The sequence below is a fragment of the Eutrigla gurnardus genome (assembly GCF_963514095.1).
Source record: "Eutrigla gurnardus genome assembly, chromosome: 11".
Classification (NCBI taxonomy): domain Eukaryota; kingdom Metazoa; phylum Chordata; class Actinopteri; order Perciformes; family Triglidae; genus Eutrigla; species Eutrigla gurnardus.
The window spans coordinates 6,812,807-6,838,160 of NC_139925.1; the positions used below are offsets into that span (position 1 = coordinate 6,812,807).

A 25,354-nucleotide genomic window follows, 5' to 3' on the forward strand; every position below is an offset into this window, starting at 1 on the left:
TCCATGATCAATGTTGACCAGCTTACTAACGTTAACTTAACATGAGTGACTATAAGCCGCTAACGCGAACTGCTAGAGCCAGGTAGCTTACAAACTAGTAGCCTGCTGTCTCTGTGTCGAGCATACACTAAAAGCGGGCTCACATGAGTGACGTTGACGTACGGACAGTACAGGCTGTTAATGAACCCAGATCAGTGACAGTTATCGCAGCTGCCTGAATGCCGTTACGACGTGACGTGGTGGTGCTGTTGAACTCCGCACTTTTCTTGGTTATTTTGTTGTTGTTTTTTTCTTGGTGGTTTTATGGTCGGGCTAACGGTAGGGCTGACACAATTCTTGATGGGGCTATAGCCCAACCAAGCCCCTCCCTGGCGCCGCCACTGGTTATACTACTACTTTGTTCATGACTTCTGGACATGCGATAATGTGACTTTTATTCCGACTTTTTTCGACATGCTATACCATTACTTTTTAATTACTTTTTTTCAACATCTTTTAGTTTCGTATTTTCCCTTTCTAAATATTGTTTATTTTTTAACTTCTTGTTTAAAAACTTTTGTTTCACCACGAACAATTGGCTTGTTAAAAAAATGAGCTGGGTTGTAATATGTGACATTTTTAATGATTTTATTCCCGAGATGCTGTACTATGTCAAGGATGTCAAAATATGTAAAAAAAAAAAGAAAAGAAAAAAGAAAAAAGTATGTAGGAAAAAAATCATAAAAAGTCATAGTATAGCATGTAGAAAAAAGTAATAAAAAAAGTCATATTATAGCATGTTGAAAGAATGTAATAAAAAAGTAATATTATAGCATGTTGAAAGAATGTAATAAAAAAGTAATATTATAGCATGTTGAAAGGATGTAATAAAAAAGTAATATTATAGCATGTTGAAAAAAATGTCATAGTATATTATGTCGTAAAAAGTCATAGTATAGCATGTTGAAAAAAAGTCATAACAGGATGGCAATGTCAGGAGCATAGCCATTACAATCTAGGGTGAGCTCATAACATGTGTATAGAAACCGAGAAAAAAATTATATTATAAAATAAATAATAAAATCAACATAATTTATAATAATAATACTTATACTTATAATAACAATATATTATAATGATTACAACAATAAATAATAACGATACTAACAAGAATAATGACAATACTAATATTTACAATGATATTGAAATATGTGTGCTGGCTTTTGTATCGAAGTGTGGGTTACATCATATCATCATATTTAACAGGAGAGGGCACCATAGGACAGCATATCCAATTGCAGGTTATTGCACCGCTCTGATATGTGAAAACAATTAAAACACCAAGAAGAAAAGTTATACAATCAAACATGACACCAGGACGTTTCATGTCTTTGACTGCAGTGGAAACCTGCAGTCTGCTGTCTGTCTGTAACACATGAGTGGACACCAATTACACTAATCATTATCAAATGGATCACAGTCTGAACGTGGTGGTGATCCAACTCACAGCTGCTGAACTGCTGCGTTCCCCTTGGCAACAGCAGACCTGCATGAAATAATAAACTCCCAATTGTTTTTTTTATTATTATTTGTCTTTCCACGATGAGCCTCAAATCAAATACATCCTCCATGCAATAATCCTGAAGGTTATGATTCTGAACACTGATTATATTATGTATGTTTGCATAGCATTGGGGTGTAAACACTAATACTGTGTGTCTCAAAGCATAATGTCACATATACATATTTACATGTTTGTTTAGGTGCACTAAAAATACTATATACTACCATAATACAGAAGAACATCTGTTGTAAATGCTGCATGTTATGTATGTGTGCGTTCACTGGCATCACCTGTGGCATGTTCTCAAAATAGTTTTTACATGCTTGGAAAATTATATTTTTCTCACTGCTGATTTCAGCCCTTATATGTAATGAATATACCCGTGTAGAGGAGAGTGGGTGGGTTGAAGCTGCAGTCTGATTTTACACACTTTAAGCATTGCAAAAGGTTCAATTAAGTCATGCATTGAAGGGTGGCATATCGGTCCTTAATTAGCAGTGCGTCTAATGAAACAGGTGCAAAGTGTTGCCGGCCATTAAAACAATACTGCAGTGCACTCTGCCTGCAGATGACTCACTGGGCTCTTTGCTCTCACTATAAGAGTCTGATCTGACAAACCCCCACGTCTGCTCCTAAAGAAAGTAGTCAGTCGATTCTTAAAGGATACTATTAGTGTCTCTAAAACCTTGTTAATTTGAGGGCTGGACAGCCTGCCAATAAAAAGTGTTCAAAGCGAAATGGACCAAAAGGGAATTTTCCAATGAGGTGCGAGGGGAAGAGGGGCAAGTTGAGAAGCTGAACATGAGGTGCAATTGATAAAAACACAGAAACAGTGATTTGTTTTCATGGCTTGAAGCTCCGAAGAAGTTTGGAATCGGTTTTATTATTCATAACAGCTGCTCTTACGATGTTCCGTTTCGCAATAAGACGCCAACAAAGTCCACACCGTTGTTAAACTAAGAAATATAATTTATTGCATAAAAATTATATTTAGTTACAGGTAAGAAGGCTAGACATTTATTTACAATTGATACTTTACAGAGATAAAATAATGTCACTGAATCCATTTAGTTGTTTTTCTTTTCTTGTAAAAATGTCTGAATTCTTGAACAAAGGCTAAATAGTTCTCTTGAATGGGAGCAAGGAGGAATCCAGTCCAGCTCCAGCATAAATTATCCAGAGCGTTTTGCCAAAAGATCCAACAGATACTCGAAGAAATCTGGACGAATAAACACTGTAGTCTACAGCTAGCCAGTCTCTGTGACAAGATTTGAAGAAAGAAAAATAGTCCCGCAGTGTTCAGGGATTCCAAAGTTCAGATGTTTCCTCACGGCAAAAACCTTCAGGGAACGAGTTCGTGATATTAGTCACGACTTTGTTTTGTAGCCATTGCTTTGTTTTGCGCTAACGCATGGGCTTTATCTATAGCGTCCTTGGTCGGTCGATCCGATCCTTTGCGATTCCAGATGAAGAATTCCCCACATAAACCACCAGAACCAAAAAAAAGTTAAGAATACAAAATCAAAACCCTGTCAATGCCCTGATCTGAAAAAATAGAATTACTCTTCCAGGAAACAAAAGAAGTCTAAAATGCTTCGCTTTTCTTTTGTACTTGCATAGCACTTACAAAGAGAAATGACAGGTCTTAAGTGTGTGCACGTTACATACCGTACGTGCACGCCCACCTGCCCACACACACACACACACACACACACACACACACACACACACACGTGCACACTTGTGTTTTTCATTCACACTAAACGGTGACATGACTCTGCTGTAGAGGGAGGGATACTGCGTGTGTTTTGGTTTTTTATGGTTTCATTGACACAAACACTTTTTTTTTTTTTTTGCTTCGAGGGAGAAAAGAGACTCGATGACGCACAGAACTTAAGAAAGGATGAAAGATGGTTAAGCATTTCAATGCCTGTCTAACAATAACTGACAGAACAATATTGATAATGCAGAAAGCTTGAGGACCCTGACCACAAAGCAGGCGGCTTAGTAAAAAAGGTTGACAGCAGGTAATCAAACAATCACAAGATAGTGAGTTACGGAGTGATGGAGAGACACGGACACATAAGTGGGAGAATACGTTGACACATAATGCAGTTGAGTGTTGAGGTAAATTTGATGATGCCTTGCTGCCGACTTGATTCACGGAAAGGCTCATCTGGTCTGTAATATTCATCTCTGAACAATGAAATACAGCATATAGTATATTCACCTCTAATCGTGTGTTACATTTGACATTTTTCAATGGATGCACTTAAAAAAACAAACAAATAAACATGCTTTTTTTTCGTCATTCATAACGGAGAACATTTTTGTCCTGTCCTACTGGAATCCAAAAATAAAACATGGCAGCTTAAGCGAACACAGATGCTAAAGCGGGTTCCATATGATCGTTACAGCGACATCAATGAAAAAAACAAAAAACAAACAAAAAAAACAAACAAATCCACAAAATATGGATAATAACTTAAAGAGCGTTCCCCAAAGGAAACTTTTAAGAGGTGACCAGAAAGCTCTCCGGAGGTTTTATCCTCAGATCGGAGGAGTTGTGGCAGAGCGACAGAGGAATGCGAGGAGAGATGAAAGATTAAAAACACCCCCGTGAGTCGGAATGATATGCCAAGGCTTTGAGGCATTTGTTGGTACAATATAAAGAGTCAGTCAGTTTAGTTATCTGCCAATTTCTTAAACGAACTTCACAAAACTACCACAAAGAAGAGGCAGCTTTTTCTCCCTTCCCGGCCCAAAGCGACACGCTGGAACTCTCAAACCGAAGGTCGAAGCAGACAAGAAATCCTAGCTGATCCAGAGACTTAATGAGCAGTTTTGTCCGGGTGCATGTTTGTAGCCTGAGGAGGTTTTTTTTAGACAGGTCGGTGCTGCATGTCGTTCACTGCACACACAGCAGAATGACAATGGAGAAAAGAGAAAGCCCCTGCCATGAGGTGACATGGTGTTCAATCATGCACTTTCATGCTGCTACTCAAACACGGGTAATCCCGGTGTCGGCGTTTTTGTCCGTTTGTGTTATTGTGCGTGCTTTTTAGTGTTGAATACATGAATTTTGTTTTGTTTGTCCCAAAGCTTTTTTCTTATTTATATACAGGGATAGTGAATCTTCAATTTTTGAAGAAGACAGCCACATGTGACACGGCTTTGCACTCATTTTACGCCTTCGCACTCTCAAATTGGTTTCACATCTTGCGGATGCAACGCTGCTTCGAGCTGAATCAGATTAGCGGCTATCGTGGGAATGGGACGCGGGCGGGGTTTGTAGCTACGGGGGGCTGATCGGGGGTCAGTGAAGAGGGAAGATGGGGCAGAGGTAATACAGTGCACATGTGAGGGACCCTTATGATTTTCTGCATATTCATAGGCATGTGTTGTCATTTTTATCACGGTGGTGAAAAGGGTTTAAAAAAAAGAAGAAGAAATAAATAAAAAAAGAAATTGGCTCCTTCCTTGACCAATCAACAATCCCCATCTGTTGTCATGACAACAAGCACCTCACTTTTGCCCATTTCTTCCAGCGCCGTCGCCAGAGAGACCAGATCTGCGTCGGCTTGGTGACAAGCCTCCCATAAGTCCAGCAGAACACCTGTGGGGCTCGGCTTTGTGGCAAAGTAGTTCAAGTACCTGATGAGGAAGGAAGGAGGGCGAGTGTTAGAAAAGGAGCAAAGGAAGCACTGGATTATCGATTGCAGACATTTTTTAAGTCAGAAACACCGTGTATTGAAAATACTACTGGAACTGTAACCATATTTTACAAAGCAGGATTAGCTAATGAGCTGAAATATCTTCAGAATGTACTTTTATTAACATGCATGGCTAAATCATATGCATCCATATTGCATCCATATGTCGAGGATGCAACTGTTTTTCACAGCTAAAAACATCTACATGCCACCGTCTACACTCTTCTGAGTCATCACTTGACAGTAGGACCTGAGTATCAACGCCGGACTCGTGCGTCACTTCTCAAACGTACGACACGTGAAGCAGATCTGACCTGTCGAAGCCCAGGCTGCGTGCCAGGAGTCTCCAGTCACATCCTCGAGCGCTGGGCGCATCCAGACTGGCACAGATCTTCTGGCGGATGGAGTCAGGCAAGCGAAAGGCGTAGGGTCCCACTTGAGAGGAAGGCAGGCAGGTGCCTCCTGAGGGGAGGGGCGAGTGCGGGGGGAGAGTCTGCATGGACAGAGAAGGTGGGAAGCGTTTAAAATGTTGATGTTAAACTGCATCTTTTATCATGCGGTTGCATTATTTAAGCTGCTGCTGGCGTTACCTCCTGAATATCCATGTGCAGCTGGAATATCTGCCCCTCCCCCTCCACCTGCCGGACACAGATCTTACAGGTGAGCTGCGACACGGCCAGGCTGCCTCTCTCCAGGCTGAAGGTGCAGTGCAGGGGTCTCTGACTGCCGCTCCAGATGTGATAGAACGGGATCTCCTGTTCACAAAGAGGGACGTTAAGAGGCAAAGCTGGAAACACAAGACTCTACACTCTGATACAACTGGCTGTTTCCCCCCAGAGCAACCCTTTTTACACGCAGCACAATCAGGAAGGATCTAGAACACAGTTCCCATTCGAGGAGAGTGCAATATGCTTTATTTTGATATTGGGTGTTTCCACCAACTGGGTCTCTGTGTGTCAGAGGACAATTTATTTCCTGCGAGCATTGTCCGTAAATTAGAACCGCTATCAGATTTCTCGTTTTTCTTTTTTTTTTTTTTATTCAGAGGGGGTTCAGACTGCAATCTCGCTGTGGCCGCCAAGAGGATGCAGCACGGGGGTTTGGATGTTTTACAACATTAGTGTAGAGTCCACTGGCTGTATTTTCAAATAAAAAACAAAAATCTACTGAAGTGAAAGTGCTTTTAGGCTTGAAGTAACACTGAGAATTCATCAATAGCTTTATGGATTTATATCATTAAAGCTGCTGCTGTAGACGTGAACATGTCCGCATCTATAAGCACTATCAACAGGTGTTATCTAGTATCTGTGTTTTAAGTGTCTCACCTGATACTTTGCCAGTAGTTTGCTTCTCCAGTGAGGGTGAGGGATGTCGTGGATGGACAGACGCAAGTTGTGGTAGCTGTCTTTAAACAGCAGCGGCTTCGGATCCTCCAGCAAAACTCCACCGAGACTCCTCTCCAGATCCAGCACGTCCTGCAGGGAGGGAGGGGGGGAGGGAGGGAAGGGACCGCATTTACGTTATCAAGTCCATCGTGAGGGTTTACCATTCCAACACTCTTCAAAACACGCTTTCAAAAAAATGCTTAATTAAAACGCCTCTGTGACTCCAAATGGAATCGTGTGAGAGCGAACCGTTAGAAAGCTGTTTGAACTTTAGCAGCCAGAAACCCTGCGATGGGATGCCAGTTGAGCTGCACACGGCACACTCATGTTTACTGGCCCGGCTGGTGTGTAAACACTTCACACAAAACGGGACTGAGAGAGAGAGGGGAAATATATATTAGCGGGTCCAACTTTGCCTGGATGGGGTGCTTTACTCGCCGCATACTGGGGTGTTTGTATTGTGCTGCGCGATTTGGAGTCGTCGCTTCTCGTAGACGAGGGAGATTCAGTGTAATAACAGCGTTTGATTTGGGTGAGTGGGTCGGCTCTTTCGTTTTTATGAATATTTGGACAAGGGTGTTACATGTTTATGACCAAACAAAACTGACACGATGGATGCAAGTATTAGACACAGACGACAGGACAGAAGCTGCAGCACACCTTCAGTGCATGCGGGGTGTCATGGATGCAGTAGATGCGGAGGCTGTAGTCCAGGGAGAGGCAGGGTGCTCGGGGGGCGAACAGCGCCAGCAGCAGGCGCTTGCAGGCCGGCTGCGGAGGACAGGACTGGCCCACCAGGCCGTACGTTCCCAGCTGCTCCATGAGAACGTGACAACACTCCTCCTCCAGCTGCAGGTAGCACGGAGACGACAGGGTCTCCTCTCCCACCGTCAGCACCTCCTGGGAACAGAATGAAGCGGGCAGCGGTGTTAACCGTCGTCCGACGTGATATCCGTTACGGTACCGGTCGGAGGGGTTCGTCTCACCTCCCACGCCCCCTGGTGCGTCTGCGTCTTGAGCGTGAGGGACCAGTCGGGGGTGGGCGTGTCCAGCTGGGCGCAGTGGGGCAACGTGAGAACCACGGGCCGATTCAGCAACATACCGGATGGGCCGCAGCTCACCACGGGGCTTAGTACAGTCTGACTGCCCTCAGAGGGAAGCCTGTAAATGTCAGACACACACACACACACACACACACACACACACACACACACACACACACACACACACACACACACACACACACACACACACAAACACGGAGAACACCAGGTGTTCAAAAACAGTCGCTAAAACATCACGCTTCATTTATCAACGCCACGACATGCTGGTAGAGAAGTATTTGAAGAAAACTGAATATATATATATATATATAAATATACTTCAATTTCAGTGTTGCAGTTGAGACAAGTTGAGACATTTTTTTGATCCTCAGAAGAAAAAAAGACGATCGAACTTCCAGACAAACTTTGCGAGCTGTTTCGCAGCAGGTGTGCCGAGCATGCAGAAACGTTGTGATTGAGGTGAGAATGAGGATTTGTTCTGCCTCGTGGTTGGAGGAGGAGGAGGAGACGAGTGAAAGGATTTAACATGAAGGGCACTCACGTCGTTTTGTCCCACTTGTTGATTATGAGGTACATCTCGTAGAACTTCCCCTGGGGGATTGTGCCCGGGGGGACCAGCAGACTCACGCCTGAGGGAGGAGGTGTCATGACTTATCTCGTCTTCGGGGGAAATGACTGAACGTGTCGTTGGTTTCATATGAATTCAACTGCAGGAATAATTACCCGTGTTGGGGATGGTAAGGCGTCCTCCCAGATTCCCCAGGGTGGCGCTGGTGCTGAGCCCCGGCTCTCTGGACAGGGTGTGGCTGTGGTAATCCCGCTCTCGACCCATAGTGCCCACAGACTTCAGGCTGAGGATCTCCCCGTCGCCTAAGCCCATGTCCGAGGGGAGCTCCAGGGAGGAGAGAGTGGAGGCGTTGTACACCTTGATTTTCAGACTCGGCAACGGGTCCAGCAGGGGAGAGGTGGTCATGGGGATCTTGTGGTGGCCGTCGTTGACCCCCTGCTGCAGGGAGAAGAGCGGCCCGCGGAAAGCCCCCGCTGTGGCCGTCAGATCCGGGGGGGCCGAGGGATGAAGAGGGTGAGGGTTATCTGTGGACACGGAGGAGGGAGACAGGGAGGGAGGGTGTTCTCTTATTGAGCGGGGCTGAGAGTGCCAAAATGTGACGCGAGTGAAATGGATTCATGTTGCTTAATTAATATTTGATGGCAAGAACGGGAAAAGGGATACCGTGACAAATGATTAAAATGTGAATCATGTTACGCAGTAAAGAACGGGGAAACTGACTCAGCGAGGGGAGATAATGGCACGAGGAGAATTGCTTTAATGGATGGTATAAATAGCAGAGTGATAATGAAATGATGGTGATGAAGAGCCTCAATGAAGATGAGTGAAAACAAGAAAAGTTTGTGTGTGTGTGTGTGTGTGTGTGTGTGTGTGTGTGGACCTACCCTGTCTGGGAGGCTTGTAGTTGCCAGGGTGGAAGGCGGCAGTGAGAGCAGACGACGAATCGGTGATGTCGCCATGGAGATGGCGGCATCTGCGGCGATATGCGAGCACTCCCACGCACAACACCAGGATCACGCACAGCAGCAGGGCGCCCACCAGACCAGCGTAGACCGCGACCCCCATACCCGGGGCCAGCGCTGAAGGAGGGACGGAGAGGCAGACGGTCAAGACACCAGACAGGGGAAACCCCATGGAAACACACACAGTGAAAGACACAAGAAATACAAATTAAGATACATAATTTACTATTTAAAGTATTATAAATAAGTCATTGTAGTCTAAGTGCTGAAGTGATTCGTCGATATGAACATTTATGATAATCGATTGATCTTTTTAAGTATAAAGTCCAATCATTTTCTGGCTCCTGCTCCTCAAACGTGATGAAATGCCACTTTTTTCTCTTTAATATCATCACAAAATTAATGTATGGACTTTTGATCAAGCAAATCAAGCAATCTGGGCTCTGTACTATATATATATATATATATACAGTATATATATATATTCATACATGATTAATTGAAATATAATCAATAAATTAATCTCTGATTAAAATAAGCTATAGCTGCAGTCCTTTTTGAAATTGAAATCCTCAACGATGGGTTCAAACCATCTATCAAAGCAATGAACGTGAGATGAGTTAATGGTTCCTCCCGTCCACACTGGCCTTAAAGAGATCTCTCCTTTTGCAGGATTTCAATGTAAGCGATGGGGGACGACATCCACGGTGCTTACACATGCATTAGGTGACGTTAATGTGTGGCTTCAGCAGTCTGAAGTTACAGTATCTTCAGTGCTCGATGACTATTTGTGTTACTTTCCAAACTATCACGGCTCAGAAAAGGAAACGCTGCCCCGGGGAAAAAGAAAAAGGAGATGAATTAAGCAGTAACTGTAGAAAATAATAGGAATCCTATTTAGGCGGATCAGGTAGCGGTCATGATGTCCATGCACATCTAATACAGGCGCTCCGTCAATGTCATCATAAAACTCCGCCGTTTCTGCTGTGAGTGACATAAAATGTGTCACGACGCGTCATTGATCGAGTTGGGCTGGCATCACATGACCTCAGCAAAAACGAAGCCAATGAGCCAACGCTCAAAAGATAGCAGAGAAACAAATAATATTCGCTTTTTTCAGATCCCATTTTAGCTCCGGCTGAACTTTACAAGGCGTGTTTACACAGACATTTTGTCCACCATCTGTTACATTGGAGTCGCATTAGGGGAGCGGATCGCTTCACAGCCGGTACGGACAGGAGGAACAATCACCGTGACCGATGGTGTTGTTTTGAGATGAGACTAGAAAAAAAGACGACTATCCTTTAACTCTGGCAGTGAGCTCGCTGGGATGCGGCCTAACCTGGTGTTCAATATGATTCCAGCTACATATTGAAAGAGATCCTAGAGAGCATAAGTCGGTCCGAACCGGTTGGTTGATGATTGGCCGTTACGTCACCTGGTCCCCCTTTATTTAGCTCCCTCTCTATTTCTTCCACTGAGTGATTGGCTGTGACTTAACCCCCGACTCTAGCCGAGCTGTACCCAAAACCCAGACACATGAGCCACCACGGCAGAAAGAAAAAAAAAATGTAGAGGAGCAGACAATGAGCGAGGTTGGCGTGGGACAAAGAAGAGTAAGGAGGAAGAGGAGGCAGAATGTACAGAGAGAGCTAGAGGAGAGGCAATTTGGCAAACGTTGGGATAGGAAGGAGTTAGATAAGGTAGTGATTTGTTGAGAGGACAGACGGATTATAAGTGTGGTGATGAGGAGGAGGAGGAGGAGGAGGAGGAGGGGGGAGAGATAAGGATAGCTGGAGGAAAGGGCCCGTGTTAAAAGAGAGTGGGCTGGAAGTCGGAGGAAACCACAGACAGTGCGGAGCAGCATTGTAGAGTAGAAGAAAAAAAAAAGGGGTGGAGGAGAGGAAAGCCGGAGGCAGACGGGCTGGCAGAGCAGAGCTCTCGGAGCTCACGTGGCGCGATGGAAGCGAATCCGACAGCCATCCGCACTTATTACCAGGAACGGAACAATGGCGAATTAGGTGCATTACCGCGGCTGCTCTCCCCTGAGCCCACGTCACATCCAGCCGGAGGAAGAACCATCACGGGGAATGTAAACTATATCACAGATTAAATGAGAGTCGACCGAGGGCTTCCAGCTCACAGCCTATGGATCAAAGACTCAGAGGCTCGTCATTCTTCTCCCCTTCATCACAGAGCTGGCAGATTTGCTTTCCTCAAAGATGTCGTATAAGCGCCAGATTAACCGTTTTTGCTTAATTGCATCTATTAATCTCTTTGTTGTGATCGTAGCTTGTTGGTTCAGTTTCACCACACGAGCCGTTATGCAACGGGCCGGCATGGGGCCGGCTCAGAAACCTATGTTGCACTTCGTCGGCACGTTAAGACGAGACGGGGGTCACAACACGCGTGAGAGGGAGGACGAGAAGGTGAGGCGTGCGCCTTCGCTGAGCTCCATCTGAGGTGACAGCAAGGTGCGGACGGACGGGCGCTCGACACAAAACGCCGCACGCGTTCGGCTCCAACGCGGATGTTAGGACTCCTCATATGTATGACACACACACACACACACACACAGCATGAGGCAGTGAAAGAGTGAAGTCATGGGAAGGTGAACTTACGATGGCTTGCATGTTCAATAGAAATCTTTTTATCTGTTTGAACGGGGAAAAAAACAAAGAGAAAAGAAGAAAAAAAAAACATAAAAATGGATGGAGTAGTCATTATGCAAATGATACAATAACATAACAGAAAGCAGGAAGAAAATAAACAATAGCTCATCAATATGAAAATAGAAATGTTAACATACAAAACATCCTGTAAGCAAGAAAATGTCTAAAAACAATCTCTCCTTGAAGTGCGTGAGACTGTGCGGCTTGGCGGGATGATGTTCAGCGTATAATTGTTTATATAATGTGCAAACAGAGAATAAAAAGCTATTAGAAATGACTGTGAGAGAGATTAGGATCATCTGGATGAGTGGCAAAGTTAAAGACAGGGACGCTGGTGTTGTATGGTACATGAGGGAGGCGATGTAGATAGAAACCCTCTCTTTATACACCCCACGGGGTAAGTTATCACCTTCATCAGAGGGAAAAAAATAAAAACCGCTCCATCCTGACAGCAACAATCTTTTCCAAAATAACCATCAAAATGAATCATCCCCCGAGCGGTTTCACGACTACCGAAACGGCCTTTCAGGATCGCGCCACTCGCTCGGGGTTTTCAAAAAAACCAAATAACCTTCTCTCTCCCAAGGATCATCAAAAACACCAAATGGGTTCCCCCTCCCGCTTTTCCATTCATTCGGTAGCAATTAGACCCTCCTATGAGGCAACGGACATGATGGTTTGTGGCGTCTCGAAAAAAAGCATTTTACATTTACGACTGGGGGTATTTAGCCGATCCTCAAAGGGATTCAGAACGAGACATTAGAGCCGGCCGCTCTTTGATCGTCCTGGTCGGAATGTCATCGGGACGGTTCGTCACCGCAGAATCATCAAATTAACGTGCTGGGGAAATAAATAAGTCAGTAATTTGCAGTCTGCCAAATGACACATTTACAGATTTCCAACAGCACAGTGCTTCCTGTCTAAACCCCCCCCCCACAGATCACCCCCCACCTCCTCTGCTGGAGCCACTTGAGTGCATGTTTTCCTGACAGCCTCCTGAGAACACTCCGCCCCGCACAGAAAACTCAGATTGTGTATTTGTCTAATCTGGCTGCTCCACAGAAGCCTGTTTATGTCAGGGCTCGCATGCACGTCTGATAGAGTTGAGGCACAGGGTGCGTATGACCCCGCCCCCCCCTGTATGTGTGTGTGTGTGTGTTTTTTTAAGTGTGTACATGAATGTATCTCACTGCCTCCGCCGATGTGCGTCTCAAAGATTCTAATGCGCTGTCAGCTGGATTCCTCCGAGCTCATCACGGGCTGCACATCGGGTGTCAGCGCGAGTCGAACTCACTCTCATATGTTCTTCCCTGTGCTAATTTTTCGACATGGCCGTGTGATGCTCGCTTCCCACTCTCGTTCGTTCCCCCTCTCTCCTCTCTCCTCTCTCTCCATCTGTGCCGTTTAGATGTGGATCACTTGACTTCTCTCTTTGTGAAAACGAAATTTCGCCTCATGAAACATCTGTCTGCGATTCCGCTCCTTTTCTTTTCATCTCTCTCTCTCTCTCTCCGAACGTAATTCACACTCTCACCGTGCCGCAGTGCAAAAATCACCTTGGGAATACGGTTTCTTCACAGAGTAGCTTTGAAATGCAATACACCTTCACGAAACTCAACTCGGAGCAAAAAATATCACCGCCTGCAACACTCGCTATTATCAATTCAACAACCGCCGGAAGCAAAGGTCTTTGCCGGGAAGGGATTTGACCCCGATAGATGCCTCAGAAATACCTGCTATGTGCACTAAAGGTCAACACATGTTAACCAACTTATTCGGAGATGATGCAAATAAATAGAAATGGGCCAAATATTCACTTTTTGTTGTTGTTTTTTTGACATTTGACACAAGTGCCGCAGTTCAAACACATTGCTCGGGTGACTTACTGCGCGCACACAGCCCCTCAGTGCAGTTTTTGCTCTCCATCATGCTGCCACTGCAGTGCTTTCCTCCATTTCTAGGTGGGGGGGCTTGGCACTCACGACTGCGCCAGTGGGTGCACTCTGTCCCACAGGCGGACCACTTTGCCCACTCTGTCCAGCCTCCATCCACTGGAATGAGACAGCAGAGACGTGTCATTGTACAGCTAACCAATAACTTCACTGCAGGCTGGGGAGAACTGGGCGGGACTTTCAGAATGCGGCGCAATGCACGTGTTTAATGGCTTGAAGTGCAACATTTTGCGTTTTTTGCAAAATGCTGTGGTTTGTTGTAAATGACGATGGGGTCAGGATGATGTGACACAAAGTGGAGGAATGGCATGTGATGAGATCAAAAGCATCTATGCTATTCTGTCCTCTGGTTAAAGTCTGTTTTGCGTTGTGAAAAGTGAATTTTGAATCTAGCATCCAATGTTTTAAGACTTTAAAATATGAGAAACGACCTATTTGGGAACTGTCCTGCTCTCCCAGTGGGTGACTAGTCTGCCTGAAGACGTTCATAATGTAGACGAGCATGTTCACCTGGGCACAGCGTGGTGCAGGTCACTCTCTGGAAGGGCGGGCCCTCGCAGAAGGATCCTCCATTCAGAGGGGCGGGATTGGTGCAGCTGCGTGTCCGTCGCTGCCAGCCCCGCCCACACCGAGCATTACACTCTGACCACTCGGTCCAGGACGACCAGCCTCCGCTCACTGACAGACAGACAGGCACACAGACAGGCAGTTAGTACCACGGGCATCTACTGCTCTACATGCTACTGTGTAAGACTATTTCATTATTTATTTTGTGTTCCTTTCTTTCTCTTCCATTCTGACACCTTTCAAAACTTTTAAAAATCAATAAAATACAATGTTAAACGATAATGACACCAAAAAAACAAGATTCGATCAATTAAAATCAAGCTTACTAAATATATGTGCCATAATCAGGTGTATTTACAGAATTAACCTTCAGTTTTCCATCAGCTATTGATAGTTCAATGAGAGTATGGTGGCTTCCCAATGACCTCCCATTAACATTTTGTATTTTCATTATATTGTTTAGCACCTTTTATTGCAATTTTGTATGAAAGGCGCTCTATAAATCAATCATTTAATTGATTAGAATGATGTCATGATTCATAAAGCGACCCGTACCATAAACGATGAGCGTAGCCGTGCTGCTGCGTCTCTTGGCCACCACGTTGCGAGCCACGCAGGTGTAGTTGGCGGTGTCCGAGAGCCGGGCCTGCTTGATGATCAGGTCGTGATCGATGGTGATCAGGAAGTTGGAGTCCTGCGACTGATCGATCACGTCCTCGTTCTTCAGCCAGTCCACCTGCAGAGAGCCGGGGCGCAGGAACACACTCAGGACAGAGAAATCTTCCACAAAGTCGTGAAGAGAATGAAAATATGAAATGTCTGTACTCCTTGAAACCTCTGTGTTACAGCAATTTAGAATCTATCCTTCTTTTAATTATCTTGGCAGATAGCTCTTCACATAAATCAGTGGACAAATCAACAGGTGTGTATGCATAAACATGAGTTAGCACAGCACACACACACACGGACCCACTCGGTAAACACTAGAAACCTGCAGCGTCCGTCGCCACAACACGCTTCTGTGCTACAAACACTGTCAATATGAGCATTTTAGTTTGCCCAAGAAAAATATGATTTATGTTGTTTACAAATACAACTTTCATCTTGGAGACATCCCCAAGCAACACACACACACACACACACACACATGCTTCTACACATCCATGCAATGTGTGTTTTACGTCACACTAACATGTTATCCGTCCACTGAAAAGAACAATCAGCCTGCAGAACGTAAATGTTTACACGCGTAATAAAAAGCTACATTTATGAATTATTTGTTTTCTTGTATTATATATTGTTGCGCTGCTGTTTTATGAGAGAAATAAAAGGCTTTGATCTAGTGGTGTGCAGTTAAAGCTGCTTGGTGTTACAACGTGACACGGTGTGAATTTAAGCACAGCTTCATTGCTTAAAAAGCGGAGCATATTATTACTTTTAGGGAGTTTTTCCTCGATGGCGCCCCGTCGCCGGGCGGACTTAAATCTCTCAAACTGTAGTGGCTCGCCCTTTATGATACCGCCTTTGAATCATGTTTATGTTGGTCCATAACTTATTATTTAGACCTCAGCGTTGCCATCTCCCATGAGAGATATGGAGCTTTACAAAATCTAAATGATCTTTAACTTTTATTCCTCCGCATCGCGAACACAAATGAACACCTGAGGCGATAGGAAAGGAGGAGATGGAGGTCTACCTCGGCGGCGGGCATGCCTTCCGGGGGCCGACACTGCAGCAGCACCTCCTGCTCCAGTCGCACCTCCCGCCCCAGCGGCTCCTGCTCGAAGTTCTTCCTCAGGTCTACAGGGGGCGACACAGATGCAATCAGCCGTTAGTGAAGCGGTGACACCCTGTCACACTGGGTGTCGCGCAAAAACACACACGGACATACCACACACCAGGCAAAGTCCCTCCAAAAACAACCGTCACCTTGTTCCCCTTGATACGCTCATAAACATGCACGTGTCAATCACACTGCGTTACCGCGGGGACGGAGAGCTGGGCTATTTGCATAAATACATAAACTGACACATTTGACAAGCAGAAGTCATAAACATTTGCCCTTCTATTATCTCCCTTCCTTCCTCTCACACACACACACACACACACACACAAACACACACACACACACACACACACACACACACACACACAGCCTCGGTACTGACATGCGATGCGAACGTAGGCGCGGTTGCTCTTGGTGGTGCCGGCCGAGCTCCAGGCCACACACTGGCACCAGTAGTCCTCCAGGCCAAACAGCTCCTCCACCTGGGTCCTCGACACCGAGATGTCCACCTCCCGCACCACCAGGCCTGTCCAGAGAAAGAGACAGACAGAGAGACAGACAGATGGAGTGAGAGAGAGCGAGAGAGTGTAGTGAGGCACGTTTTTCACAGTGCATATAAATAATGCATTGGCTGCAGGCCAAATGCAGTTAACTTGCACATAAAGTCCTATGGGAACCAACAGATTATGTAGTTGAAAATGATGTTTGTAAATGAGTTTGGACGTTTACGTCTGTGAAATACAAGGTGACAGCACACCTCTGCGTGTGTGTGTGTGTGTGTGTGTGTGTGTTACCCGTGATCTGGTCCAGGCTCTCTCTGGTGACGTGGTCGTTCTGATTGACCCACTCTCCGTTACATTTGAAGTAGATCTGCGTGGCCGGCGACGCCCGGCACCGCAGCTGGACCGGCCGGTTCTTCACGATGAAAGCGTCCTCCGGCTCCAGCAGGAATTCTGGGAGAGGCTCGGCCGGCGCCGACGGGAAGGAGTCGGGGAGGACCTCGGCGTCGCTGTAGTCGCTGCTCTCTGAAAAACACACACACGGGACAGGAAGTGAGTGAGACGTCCGTCCACGGAGAAGCCTGTGTTTTAAGCGAGCGAGACTCCATCAGCATGTTGATGGCGGCTCTGGGGCCGACCCGGCGCTCTGACCTCACCGTCGAGGACGTGAGTTACAAGCGAAATGACAAATTTGTCCCTCAGGGATCAATAAGCTGCTGCACACCCGGAGGAAGTATGTGTGTGTGTGACACCTCGTGTCTTTCAGCAGAAGAATCTGTCACCAGCGTTTCCTTGTATACATGACGGCAACCATGTTAATGTATTTTAAGGTGTTGACAGGTTGCACTGTCAGCGGAGGGGCACGCCGACATTTCACATCTCCTGGTACCGCCAGTGATCTGGTCGAGGCGGGCCTCCTGCTTCGGGTCTCTCTGGAAGAGCTCATGCCTCTCAGCTGGGGAGGGGAGCCGCTGACCTTCCACGGACAGGTCCCGTTGATCGCACATTATCCCCTGACATTTCCGATGTGACACATTCCTCCCGGCGATGCCGACAAGAGCTTCTCCTGGCAGGAAGGACACGATATTCCTGACCTCTTTACTCTTGACTTGTTACTCTAATAGTGATGGGTAGATCCAGTCAATGCCGCAGTGTTATTGGCTACTGTTTGTGTTTCTTCGTGGGTCGCAAAGAGATTTAAGTACATGCAATGTGCTACAAGGATTTTAAGGGTGAGCATATATAAATACCTCTACTACTACTAAATTTGATCTATATGAATACAACGTATTTGATAGTTTCAAGAATGACATGACTTGTCAGCATCCCATCTCCAGCTGGTACTGTCATGGGACTCTATTTACAGTGCTGTAGGGTGATGCAAGCTCAATCCATGCCATGACTCCATCCGTCCATCCACTGAACTGCATCATTGGTTACTTGAGCAAACAACACTGGAGCAGAGGCAGACAGGAGAAGACCTCGTTGCATAACACCTGCACAGGATTGCAGCATCCTCTGCCATGGAGAATAAGCGGACCGCGGTATCGGTATAATGGCCCGGAGCACGACATGTAGCATACAAATACGACCAGACACGCACAGAACAGCTGCCAGAAGTGTTCTTTCTCCCTCTCAACATGTCTAACATCGTACTTTTATCATCATTTCAGACTTTCTCCTTTTGGGAAATAGAGGTTCTTATACATTTTTTATGGGTCTGACCTTCCAATAGAAAACTTTGCCCCGCTGACGAAAACGATCTGAATTCAATGAGCATTAAATAGAAGACTGGAGCGGAGTGCAGGAGACGGACAGGGTCGGCTCCAGGCAGGAGATGCTAAAAAGGTTTGGGGATATCCAGCTCAGTGCACTTTCCTTCCCTTGACACACACACACACACACACACACACACACACACACACACACACACATAATTGTGCTTTTCTTACATGGTAGATTTTTTTTTTTAAATCTCGTTTTCTACATTCGGTGGATAAGAAAAGAAATGTGAGGGCAAACGCAGCTACTTTTCGCACAATGAGTCACAAAGCAGACACATTTGCAGTGTTCAGTTTCCAAAATGTATCGAGTCTAACCTGATCGGTTATTCCACAGTCAGGGAACAAGAGAAACTACTTAGAAAGATACCATCTCCTATTTTTAGGATGGGGAGCGCTTCATCCCCACCCGAACCGTTTCCCCCTGACAGCCTGTCTGAGACATTAGGGGAAAGCAAAGAGGAACACCGAGCATGACGGCAGCGGGAGACAAAGACGTGCTACAGGTCAAATCAAGGCCAGCAGGGATACGCTCACGAGGCCGTAACACCTCCAGATATAAGGGGAAGGTACCATCTTTTGACTCCAATCTCCTCCTCCATCACCGCCACGGAAGGGCCGGCCGGCAAAAAGAGCTGAAGCAGCACAGCTCGTTGCCCGGCAGAGCCGTGGCCACAGGACAGACGGAAAGGGCAACAGCTGCTCCAGGGCCAACAGCCATCCAGGATGGACCCGTCACCCTTAATCTGTCTCTGCCTCTATCCCAGCCTGTCTCCACCGCAGACGCATCCCTGCTCTTCTCCAGCGACTTCCTCCAGAGGGACCTTCCACCGACTACATTTGTTCTGCTAACCCGCGACCCCGGACTGAACCCTCGCCGCTGCACGCTAGACTCCACCTAAACCCCCCGCCGCGCTCTACGATGAAAAGCAGAAAAGCTCATTCTGGGGATGAGTTAGATCAGCGTGATCACAAATACGAAAAAACAAAAACAAGATTACTTGTACATAAGTACTTGAGTAATAAATCAGTTCAACCAACAAACAGATGATGAAATAATGTTCGGACTCCATCTGACTGTTTCCATCGACCAAATCTGCTGTTTTTGGTTTACTTGCAAACCTGTTTTTGAGGGTCTACATGTTTCTTTTTTCAATTCTTTTGTTTGCAAACCTGTTTTTGAAGGTCTACATGTTTCTTTTTTCAATTATTTTGTTTGCAAACCTGTTTTTGAAGGTCTACATGTTTCTTTTTCTGTTATTTTTTGCTTGCAAACCTGTTTTTGAAGGTCTACATGATGTTTCTTTTTCATTTTCTTTGTTTGCAAACCTGTTTTTGAAGGTCTACAAGATGTTTCTTTTTCAGTTTTTTTTCCTTACAAACCTGTTTTTGATGGTCTACAAGTTTCTTTTTCAGTTTTTTTGTTTGCAAACCTGTTTTTGAAGGTCTACATGTTTCTTTTTTTTAAAGGTTTTTCTTACAAACCTGTTTTTGAAGGTCTACATGTTTCTTTTTCTGTTATTTTTTGCTTGCAAACCTGTTTTTGAAGGTCTACATGTTTCTTTTTCTGTTATTTTTTGCTTGCAAACCTGTTTTTGAAGGTCTACATGTTTCTTTTTCTGTTATTTTTTGTTTGCAAACCTGTTTTTGAAGGTCTACATGTTTCTTTTTGAAATTGTTTTGCTTGCAAACCTATTTTTGTAGGTCTACATGATGTTTGTTTTTCAGTTTTTGTTCTTTTTTCTCGCAGACCTGTTTTTAATGGTCTAAACTGCTGCTAACCCCGTTGTCACACTGGTCATGGTTGTACTGGATGCATCCCAAGAGAAATACCCCCGCCCCCCCTGCCAACACACACACACTTGTGTCTGCTCCTACAGGTTATACTGGCAGGTGTCCACACACACAATTAAGCAGGTGCAACACTGCAAGTCGGCAGTAAGAATTGATTAATGAGAGTGAACACACCAAGTGGTACTTAAGCATGCAGATGAATCACGTTTATCTCTGTGCCCGTCTCACAGCGCTCTCCTCTCGGTTCTCTTCCTGCTCCTCAACATCCCCTCTTGCACTCCTCTGACTAAGCTGTCGCCTCCAGTATTTCAGACTTTGAATTCACTGTCAATAACCAATTGTGTCCCCGGGCACCTCGCCCCCACTCGTTCTCTTTGTCCGGCATTGATCGTCAGGCGTTCAAACATCGGCTGAAAAACACAGCCTGTCACTCTTCAGTCGCGTTGAGGGAGGGAGGGGAGTAATGGCAGTAGAGACAGACAAACGGAGGGAGAGACGGTGGTTCAGACGGAGACAGAATGGGAGGAGAGCCCTGCGTTCTGTGTGCTCTGGGGCCTGCAGAGAGGCACAGTTTAATTAAAACACTTTTGGATGACAGAGCCAGCGACAGACAGACAGACAGACAGCTTCTTTCTCTCCCCCAGTCTCTCTCTCATTGGATAATGGAGCTGGGGGTTTAAAGTGGAACCTGTGTTTTTTTTTTTTCTTTTCTTGGGCCCAGCATACAAACATCCATCAGAGCTCAGCAGCCGGCAATTTGTGTGGAATGGAGGAAGACAAAAAAGCGCCGTGCATCACAGCAAGTCTTTTATTATTCTAATGACAGGCGGCAGACAGCTAGAGAGCAAAACACGGGCTTCTGGGTATTCTTTTCCAGCGTAAAAAAAAAAAAATTGCAAGGGGGAACACATGCACGTTAGTACCCAGATGCCAGCTGACAACCTGTGCTTATACAGTATACGCTCTCACCCACTCTCATTCATGTATAAACTCCGGCGGTGTGTGTGTGTGTGTGTGTGTGTGTGTGTGGCCGAGTGCTGAGCTTGTAACGGAGAGTCAGAGTGACAGTGGCGGAGCGAGGCCACACTGGAAGGAAGGACTGAGATAGAGGGGGGGTGATCTGGATAGAGGTGACAAGATGGGAAAGGCTGGCCGAGGACAGGTCAAGAGACACTAACAGACAAGTGGAGGACGTGCACGCAACGCTGGGCCGCCATAATAAGCGGCAAGGAGAATGAATCACGGCAATGTCTGTCTTTGTCTCGACTTGACGGCGAAACTGTTGTTCTTTCTGCCCTCCATCATCCTCCACCCTCTTTTCCCCTCTCATTCTCTCACACACACACACTAGGATGACTGTAATTTTCTTAGCCCCAGCGCCTCTAGCCAGAGTGGAATCTAAAGCGTCTGTGCTTTATCATTACCTTTACAGAGTTAGTCATTACTGTCCCCTCCAGTGCCCTCGCTATCCCCAAAAAGTGCAGCCAGAACGGGGGGAAGAGAGCAAGAAAGGATGTATCAGAATACTTTGAAGCAGCCAAACAACAGCAGACATTCTCTATAAAAGACGCAGGGTCAAGTTGTGTTTGGCAAGATCAAGATTTTCTTTCTTCGGCATCTTATGAGGTAAAAAAAAAAAGCAAACAAACAACAGCACAGTGCCCCACATCCTTCCTTCTGCTTTCCACTTTGTTGTGTCGGATCGGACATGGGAGCGCTTATATTCCCCCCCCGACTCCGCTCCTCCTTCCCCTCCTGTCTGCTGGATTCAAAGCACTTTGAGCAGCTCCGCTAGACTTCAAATGACACCCTACAGCCTTAAACACACACACACACACACACACGGAGGAAGATGATAGCCCGCAGCTATGAGGCACAACCGGTTTGCTGAGCCCACTAAGGACAAACAGCTGTGAGGACAGACAGTCAAACGTGACACTGCCGGTGACAGAGGAAACAAGGCCAATAAATAGAGTGATCATTAGACGTTACGTTAGCGTTTACGGGCCCGAGCGCATCCATCATCCTCAGCCGATCTACCTCATTATGGTCGTTCCTTTGGCGAGGAAGCCCTAAGGTGGAGTCACGCACGGCGCGCAGAGGCAGGTCGAAAGAGACAGAGATGGATGGAGGGAGACAGTCTCTCCTTGCCTTCCTTAAAGGACAATTACATTGAGTGATTGATATTCAGACTGACCTCGTCCTCATCAGCCTGAAAACAACTCGCTGCCGGCGAGGATAGAGAGGACGACCAGCGGGGGAGAGAAAAGGTGAAACGAAGAGAAAAAAAACAAGTGTTGAGACAAGGATTTGATGGAAAAATGACGTGTGATTGGGACGATCTCAGTGTGTGTGTGTGTGTGTGTGTGTGTGTTGGCACAGGGCATGAAGCAACACGAGGGCAGGTCGGAGCGACACAGCATCACTTCTCACATCAACAAAGGCAGACGAGGTGTTAGAAGTCATGCAGGTCGTCCATCTGACACACACACACTTACAGTATAACCCTTTTTGAGCACAGACAGGGGGAGGGGAGGGGGGGGGTGGTTTGGTCATCTTGGAATAGGAAGTTTCGTTGATTCACCGGTGACTAACGGACGCTATTATTTTCATTCCATCATGATGGCTGCGAGGCAACAGGAGGCAGGAAGCAGACGATGACATCCTGCTAAAAGCGGAACAGACACGGCTCTCGTGAAGCCTTCCACACGTCGGCTTTATAAACTACTTGTTTGGATATTTTTAAACCAACACACAGACGCACACCCGCGGCGGCTCGGCATGGCTCTGTGGCCCGTTTCTTTGTCGGCTCACCATGGCGACTCTCTAACTAAAAGATTTCCTGTTTAACAGGCAGGCGGACACATTCCTCTAAAGTCTTACCTGCTTTTTCTGCCTGAAGCGCTTTGTGTTTTCTTTCCCCCTCTAACAAGTAAAATGACATTATTTTCTAAGGCCAACAGAAAGGTCTGACTTTTTAGAGAAATACCATTTTGTTGGTTAAAAAAAATGTATTGTTTGTTTCATCTTTCTGTGTTTTGTACGGCAACAGGTCAGAGATAAAAGGGCGAATTCATCCCAAAATAATAAAAAACAAACTTTTTACCTGTGAGATTGTTTTGGTGCATGTTGCTTTGAAGAAAAATAATTAAAAAAAACAGAAACACCTCACATTTACAACTTCCACACTGTTTCCTTTGTAATTAACACATCTTTAAAAAACACTGGATCTCAAAAATCCCTCCTGGATTGTTTTGTTCATTCAAAATGAACTAAACACAGCAAGGCCATTTGCATAAATCCATAGAAAGTCATTTTTCTTTTGTACTTAAATAAAAATGTGTTAGAAAATGTAATGTTTTACAGGGTTTGTTTGATGCCATCCCTCTCTTTACTGTAGTAACACGTCCTGGATCACTTGGACTTGTTGGACACAACAGGACAAAAACACCTGATGCATATCTTCGAGTATTCTAGTAGTTCTAGTAGTTCTAGTAGTTTCACACAGGAGCATACATGACACGGGAAGCTCGTGAGCTGCAACTTGCTGGAAGCTCGTCGCCGCAGTGGAAATGTCACGCCTGTGATCGGTTCCAACATGTGAAGGAGGGTGGCTGCAGAGTGTCTATTTCTGTGTTAGTGTGAAACCTCCGCTGTTCCATCAAGGCGCGAGGGTGAGCATGTAATTGATTGATCAGGGCGCACGTGCGAGCCGATGCGGAGTGAGTAAGAGAGATGGAATCTGTGTGAAGTGGAGAGAGAGAGAGAGAGAAAGAAAGAAAGGGGGGAAAAGTGGTGACGGGAAAGGCTGGAAAGCAGATTGGCAGAGGGAGAAGGCCGAGCGGGTTGACGGAGATGTGGAGTGACAGAAATGCTTCGCTTGTCCACCCAGTATGTCCGGGTGGCAGGAGGAAGGAGAGAGCAAAGCCTGAGGACGTGGCAACACACACACAAAGACACACACACACGCGTGTGCACACAAACGCCGAGGTGTGCAGGAACTCATTTGCGGATGTGCTCGTCGACAGAGTGGCGTCCCACCCTCGTGCAAGGTGTTTGCGTTGCCCTAATTGTAAATGCAGCGCGACCTGCGATGTTTGCTTTTTTTAAAGACTCACCTTCTGTCTTTCCCAGAAGCCCTTGCTGATTGGATATAATGACACTAATCAGACCTGTTGGAGGATATGCCAAGAGGGGAACGCACGTAAACATGTTATCTAACTCTATGTTCCAGACAGAAAATAAGGTGCTGAAAAGAGAGTGACAGACGGCGGTAACTGGTTTCACGTGGACCCACGCTGCATTCAAACAGAGCGCGTGTGTGTGTGAGAGGTCGGGCGCGTTCATAACAGACTACGACTTAAATATACCCGCCGTGTATGCCGGAGACAGTCTTTAAGTGAGAATCTGTGGCTGTGTTTTTGAACGTGTGGGTGAGTGTGACTGCGAGAGTGGGAGCGCTAAGAGGATTTGCGCTTGTGTTGTTGCTGCGATCCCACTGCTGCTGCCACTGGTGCATTTGAATAGTCGGTGGGGTGGATTGTGTGGTGGAGGGGGGGGTTGATGTTGTGGCTGAAAGTGTGCTCTATCACAGCTAGGGGGCGCCACCCCCCGCCGAGCTCATTAATCATAGCCCATCAAAAAGTGGCCCTGTGCAGTTTGTGTGTGCCCCGGCGACCACCTACTGCATGGGAACACAGGCGTACACAAGCGGCACTATCAATCACTATCAGAGGGGGAGAGAGAGAGAGAGAGGGAGAGAGAGAGAGAGAGAGAGAGAGGGTGAAAGAGGGGTGAGGAGACAAGGGGAGGGAGAGCAGACAGAGTGGGTGAGACAATGTTGTTTTCCTATTATCCTCACGAAATTACAGACCAATGTCACAACTATTACTTGGAGGTCAAACTCATACGGAAGAATGAGACTCACTGTGTGTGTGTGTGTGTGTGTGTGTGTGTAGACATAAGTGTATGTGTTCAGAGCTAGGCGCCACTGCTTGTCTGCTCCACCACTGCGCAGCTGCTTGATGAGAGTTGCGCAAATCTGTCGAGAGTGGCCGGTTGCCATGG

The 25,354-nt window shown here is 46.1% G+C and overlaps 1 protein-coding gene across 2 annotated transcripts in view; it reads right to left on the reverse strand.

Moving 5' to 3' along the window:
• Nucleotides 1–2,480: 2,480 nt before the first annotated feature.
• unc5b (unc-5 netrin receptor B) overlaps nt 2,481–25,354 on the reverse strand; it is a 46,183-nt gene continuing 23,309 nt past the window's right edge. Inside the window, exons 2-17 of one of the 2 annotated variants that reach the window (XM_084021289.1) lie at nt 17,007–17,237; nt 16,595–16,738; nt 16,123–16,226; nt 14,982–15,162; nt 14,370–14,537; nt 13,794–13,958; nt 11,857–11,889; nt 9,158–9,352; nt 8,429–8,797; nt 8,247–8,334; nt 7,628–7,802; nt 7,302–7,541; nt 6,582–6,731; nt 5,847–6,011; nt 5,571–5,749; nt 2,481–5,197 (exon numbers count right to left, since the gene is read on the reverse strand). In XM_084021289.1, coding sequence (XP_083877415.1) covers nt 5,032–5,197; nt 5,571–5,749; nt 5,847–6,011; nt 6,582–6,731; nt 7,302–7,541; nt 7,628–7,802; nt 8,247–8,334; nt 8,429–8,797; nt 9,158–9,352; nt 11,857–11,889; nt 13,794–13,958; nt 14,370–14,537; nt 14,982–15,162; nt 16,123–16,226; nt 16,595–16,738; nt 17,007–17,237 — 2,753 coding nt within the window. In that variant the 3' untranslated portion in view covers nt 2,481–5,031. The remainder of the gene's footprint in view (nt 5,198–5,570; nt 5,750–5,846; nt 6,012–6,581; nt 6,732–7,301; nt 7,542–7,627; nt 7,803–8,246; nt 8,335–8,428; nt 8,798–9,157; nt 9,353–11,856; nt 11,890–13,793; nt 13,959–14,369; nt 14,538–14,981; nt 15,163–16,122; nt 16,227–16,594; nt 16,739–17,006; nt 17,238–25,354) is intronic. The other variant, XM_084021290.1, reaches the window with a different exon arrangement.